This window comes from Natator depressus, chromosome 27, assembly GCF_965152275.1.
Source record: "Natator depressus isolate rNatDep1 chromosome 27, rNatDep2.hap1, whole genome shotgun sequence".
Classification (NCBI taxonomy): Eukaryota; Metazoa; Chordata; order Testudines; family Cheloniidae; genus Natator; species Natator depressus.
Window position 1 is genome coordinate 1,175,788 of NC_134260.1, and position 5,950 is coordinate 1,181,737.

Here is a 5,950-nt window from a genome sequence, read left to right on the forward strand (position 1 = left end):
CTTGGGGACATCAGATGGGGCCGGATTGTCAAAGGAGCTCAGCATGCCCGCCTGGAGCCAGAAGAGCTCAGCCCCCAGCGAGGCACCTGCACAAGGGCCAGTTGTGCCAAAGAGCTGACGACCCAGTGTGCTGGCTCTGATGCCTGTCCCTGGCCCTCTCTGCCCGCAGCCCCCTTGCAGGCAGAGGGAGGACGACACATCCTTTGTCTCATCTCTGGGGTGGAAGTGCCTTGGGGTGGGGAATGTCTCGTACTCCATGTGCAGCCCCTGGCACAGCAGAGCCTTGATCTCCAGGGGACCCCTGGGGCTACTGTCATCCAAACGAAGGACTGGGCCTTGAGAGAACAGGAAGTGGCCTTTGGCTGAGTGAGTCTCGCTCCGAGGTCTCAGTGGCAGAAGGTCCTGGTCCAGCGTTGGCTGTGGATCAGAGCAGACCCGGAGGGAAAGGAAGGAGCAGGTGTGAGGGCCAGGGCTGTGTAGCCAAAGCACGGAAAACAAGGAGAGGCTTGGAGAGGCGAAGGGGCAAAAATTGGCTGAGAAACTGAAAAGCCCAAGTCCTGCCCCTGCGGGAGGGGAAGGGGGAGTTTTGGAACAGGGCTGGGGGAGGATGGGAAAGGGACGGGGGAGTGGAGATGCTGATGGGGGGAGCGAAGAGGCCAGAGACAAGGCCAAAGTGCTCCAGAGGAATGGTCAGTCATTGGGGAGGCCTGGGGGGCCCGCAGGGCGTCTTTCTGCTGTTACATGCCCCAGAGCCCCGTCGGGGGAAGGCAAATGAACCCAGCCGCTAGCAACGACTCCTGGACATGCCCTGACATCTGCGCCTGGCACCAGAGACCCATTCCAGGGAGCACGGGTCAGAAATCCGGGTGCCTTCCTCCAGGCCTGCAGCACGTCTGAGGGGTCCTGCTGCCTGGCCCCCAGCAGGCTGAAACTTCCCTCCAAAGCGAGTCATGGGAAAAGCTCTCTCCACATAAAAGTCACCCCAGGGGCAACAACCCAACAACCCCCAGCCAGCTCCTGTCGTCCTGAGTGTGCTGGGAAAGTCAGCTCTGCTCAAGGCTGGGCTACATCAATGTAAACCCCAACAGGCTGGAGAGGGCAGGGCGCCCCTGCAGGGACTCCCGGGGTCCCACCCACGCGGGGAGCAGGCAGGAAGGGGTCCCTGTAGGACTGCTGGCCCCAGGCCCTGGTCACCTGGAAGAGAAAGGGGCGGTGGGGCTCCGCACCATGGGGCGCAGCTTCCCCGGGGCCAGAGGGCTTTGGCCCAGGTCAGGTGAGAGCGAAACCAGAGCAAGACACCAGTTCGCAGACAGGCGCGGGGGCTTTCTCCAGCCCGTTTGCAGCTCGGTTGGGAGCTCCGAGTCCAGGCCGCTCAGCACCCGAGGGAAAGCCCTGGCCCGAGCTGCCCACGCCCGGCTGCCAGTGCGGGGCGCTTACGGCTGGGCCCCGAGGGGAGGATGATTTCCAGGCGCCTCCTGGGGGCGGCGATGGAGGGAGAGAACAAGGAGCGATGTGCCGAGGTCCCTGCGATAAGCCCCAGACCCTGCCCCGCTCTATGTCCCGTTGAATGTTTTGTTCACATTGAAAACAATCCGGACTGCTCGGCAGGTCCTTGCGGAGTCGGGCGCCGGGCACCTTTCTAAGGCCCGCTCCCCCCATGGGATCGCTCTGCACCTTGGTCGGAATCCTGCAAGCACCAGACTCCGGACTGATTTCGGTTTTGCAGGACCCCGCCAACCCCGAGGTCTCGCCCCCGCGGCGGGCTTACAGCCGAACATTTCACAGCCCCCGCGCCCGCCAAGGAGAGACGTGGCTCGCTCTCGGTGAAGACCTACTTGCGAATGTGCCTCAACTTTGCTTTGCATAACGAAGGGGGACGCTGGGAGCAGCCCCCCCGCCTGGCCGCTGCATCCCGGCCCCCGGGAACCTCCCCGCCTCGCGCTCTGCAGCCGGGTAAAGAATCTTCTCGCTTGGAGGTGCCACCGAAAAAAGGGCCATAATGGAGCTCTTTGTTAGGGAAACGGGACAATTATATGCCAGTGAACAACCTAGCCATTAAAGAGAGTATTAAAGAGACAGGGTCGCATTTCACAGAGGGCTTTTTGGGGGTGGGGATCGAGTATAAACACTTTCAAATGTACCTATTTTAAAAGAAAAAATGATCTAGGAGCCGTAGGTGTAGAGAGACACATGAGTACACTCCCCCCCCCCCCAGCCCTAATCCTCTCCCTCCATCTCCAGCTGTTAGATTAGCTAGACATGGCCCTGAGAGAACCATGCAGACTCAGGGCCCAGATCCTGCAAGGCGACCCTGTTCACTGCTCATCCCCCGTGCTACTCAGGCCAGGATCAGGCCTCACCTGAGCGCATGGACGCTGGTTCTGGCTCGCCAAAGGCACGTGCTTAACTTTCCTCCTGGATCTCCCAGTGCATCCAGTTAAGCACGTGCCCAGTCTCTGCAGAATCAGGGCCTAAATCTGTGAAGAGTGGTAGAAATCCGACTTGTCACAACAGCGTCTCATCCCTACGGAGCTTAAGACAAAATATTCAAGGATATCTATCAAGCTTTAACCAGGCTGCTGGCAAGTTTGGGGGAGGGTGGTTATGTCAAAAGAATTTTTAAATGGCGATTTTTCGTACAATGTTGCCATTTGAAAAGGGTGGCGAAGGGAAGGGGGGTCTGTGGGAGGGTTTGCAGAACCAGGGAGAGCAGCGGAGAGCGACAAAAGCCAGCCCCAGAAAGCCGTAACTCGGCCGGGGGGGGGGCCGAAGTGACTTTGCAGGCCGGCTGGGCTGAGCTCTGGCTGCAGCTAGACATTGGAGGCCAGTCGGGAGGACGGAAAAGCCCCGCTGGAGAAAACCCCCAAACGGCTGGTGAAATTCCGGCCGCTCTCCGGCCCCTGGAGCGGGCGGCGCCGGGTGTGCTCGCCTTGGGAAAGTTTTTCTCTGTGTGTGTGTGTGTGTGTGTGTGTGTGCGCGCGCGTGCCCCTGGCGGGGGAGGGGCGCTTCCGGCCAGAAGATCGATGTATCTGCACAATAATAATCGGGACGCTGATTAATAAGCAATTGCCCCTTTAAAGCGGCCAAGGCGAGGGGCGGCCCCCTGGCAGCTGCTCTCTGAGCTCCTTAGGCTGGGCTTGACCAATCCTGCCCCCGGGGCTGGTCCCTGCGTTTGAATCTGATTGGCCGCGAGGAAATTTTGGGAAGGGGCTTAGGGCCCGGGCCAGGCCGTTTCAAGGCTCCCTGGGGGCGGGGAGGGAGGAGGGGGCTGGGCTCTGCGCGCTCCAGGGCTGGGGGCCCCCTTGAAACCGGCTAATTGGGGCTGAAGGGGGCCGGAGCCGCACAAAGGAGGGAGCTCCGGGACTCGGCCGGTCTGGCTGCGGGCAGGGCGCCCGGCGGCTGTCCCGGGACTCGGCTGCAGCCTCCGCAGCGCGAACTTCGCCGGGCCCAGGAGGGGCGGCTGCTCCGCGCGGCGCTCGCTCGCTCGCTTGGCCCGCCCGGGTCGCGGGAGCTCGGGGAAGGCGGCGGCAGCGGCGGCACCATGCGCCCGTCCAGCGTCCTGCACCGCCTGGCCTCGCTGCTGCTGTGGCTGAACGTGCTGGGCCGGGGCCGGGGCCAGTTCCACGGGGAGAAGGGCATCTCCATCCCGGACCACGGCTTCTGCCAGCCCATCTCCATCCCGCTCTGCACCGACATCGCCTACAACCAGACCATCATGCCCAACCTGCTGGGCCACACCAACCAGGAGGACGCGGGGCTGGAGGTGCACCAGTTCTACCCGCTGGTCAAGGTGCAGTGCTCGCCCGAGCTCAAGTTCTTCCTGTGCTCCATGTACGCGCCGGTGTGCACGGTGCTGGAGCAGGCCATCCCGCCCTGCCGCTCCATCTGCGAGCGGGCGCGCCAGGGCTGCGAGGCGCTCATGAACAAGTTCGGCTTCCAGTGGCCCGAGCGCCTGCGCTGCGAGAACTTCCCCCGCCACGGGGCCGAGCAGATCTGCGTGGGGCAGAACCACTCGGAGGACGGCGGCTCCCCGGCGCTGCTCACCAGCCCGGCGCCGCTGCCCGGCCAGGGCACCCCGGGCGCGCCGCGCTACGCCACGCCGGAGCACCCGTTCCACTGCCCGCGGGCGCTGCAGGTGCCCGGCTACCTCAACTACAAGTTCCTGGGCGAGAAGGACTGCGCGGCGCCCTGCGAGCCGGCCCGCGGCGACGGGCACATGTTCTTCAGCCAGGAGGAGGTGCGCTTCGCCCGGCTCTGGATCCTGGTCTGGTCCGTGCTCTGCTGCGCCTCCACCTTCTTCACCGTCACCACCTACCTGGTGGACATGCAGCGGTTCCGCTACCCGGAGCGGCCCATCATCTTCCTCTCGGGCTGCTACACCATGGTGTCGGTGGCCTACATCGCCGGCTTCGTGCTGCAGGAGCGCGTGGTCTGCAACGAGCGGTTCCAGGAGGACGGGTACCGCACGGTGGTGCAGGGCACCAAGAAGGAGGGCTGCACCATCCTCTTCATGATGCTCTACTTCTTCGGCATGGCCAGCTCCATCTGGTGGGTCATCCTGTCCCTCACCTGGTTCCTGGCCGCCGGCATGAAGTGGGGCCACGAGGCCATCGAGGCCAACTCGCAGTACTTCCACCTGGCCGCCTGGGCCGTGCCGGCCGTCAAGACCATCACCATCCTGGCGCTGGGGCAGGTGGACGGGGACCTGCTGAGCGGGGTCTGCTTCGTGGGGCTGCACGGCCTGGACCCGCTGCGCGGCTTCGTGCTGGCCCCGCTCTTCGTCTACCTCTTCATCGGCACCTCCTTCCTGCTGGCCGGCTTCGTCTCGCTCTTCCGCATCCGCACCATCATGAAGCACGGCGGCACCAAGACCGAGAAGCTGGAGCGGCTCATGGTGCGGATCGGGGTCTTCAGCGTCCTCTACACGGTGCCCGCCACCATCGTCATCGCCTGCTACTTCTACGAGCAGGCTTTCCGCGAGCACTGGGAGCGCAGCTGGGTCAGCCAGCACTGCAAGAGCCTGGCCATCCCCTGCCCGCTGCACTACGCGCCGCGCATGGGCCCCGACTTCACCGTCTACATGATCAAGTACCTCATGACCCTCATCGTGGGCATCACCTCGGGCTTCTGGATCTGGTCCGGCAAGACCCTGCACTCCTGGCGCAAGTTCTACACCCGCCTGGCCCACAGCCGGCACGGCGAGACCACGGTGTGAGGCGGGCCGGGGCCGGGGGCGAGGGGGGGAGTATTTAAAACCAACTCTTTGGATTCGAATCTAACCCGCCTTCCGATGTTAGGGTTCTGAACGTCCACGGTGCCTTGTAATTAGACCTGTAAATAGCATTTGTAAATGGAATTTATATATTTCTATTTAAAAACCAAACGAAACCCGCAGAGATCCGGAAGCTCTTGGGGCGGGGCGGAGCGGCGCGGCTCGGCCCGGCCCGGCCCGGCTCGCCGCCTCTCTTCGGTCCTAAAGCGTCGGGCTTTTTTCCCTTTCTCGGCCTTGGCAAGATCTCCCCTCTAAATGGAGCCATAGAGACGGATTTTCTGTTTGTGTTGGCTGTGGGGGGACGTTTTCAGCTGAACTTCCATAAAAGCCAGACCTGTAATCGCTTTTCCCCTGATGAGCACAGTATGGAAGCTCTTCTGTATTAAAGGCAGACTTCGGTTTGTGTTTTTTTTTTTTTTTTTTTTTTAAAGTATCCATCTCCCTCTTTTCCCTCTTTTGGAAGTTTACCAAGAAGTTGTTTTTTTTTAATATGAAGAGACTTATGAAGGGGCTGCCTCCCCTTTTTATCCCAGCAGCTGACTTGAGCGGGGTGGCCTGGTTCTGAGGATCTGGTAATGGTTTTTGCTAAGGCTTTTCTGCCCAACTGGAGACTCCAGTGAAAGGCACATGGGATTGATTCATGAAGAAAGCACACCCCAGTTCAGCCCTTTTATCAAC

At 61.8% G+C, this 5,950-nt stretch overlaps 1 protein-coding gene across 1 annotated transcript; it reads left to right on the forward strand.

Moving 5' to 3' along the window:
• The first annotated feature begins 3,507 nt into the window (after positions 1-3,507).
• Positions 3,508-5,699, forward strand: FZD2 (frizzled class receptor 2). Its single transcript, XM_074940742.1, has one exon. The coding sequence runs from the start codon at positions 3,542-3,544 to the stop codon at positions 5,213-5,215; it is 1,674 nt and encodes a 557-aa protein (XP_074796843.1). The 5' UTR covers positions 3,508-3,541; the 3' UTR covers positions 5,216-5,699.
• Positions 5,700-5,950: the final 251 nt, after the last annotated feature.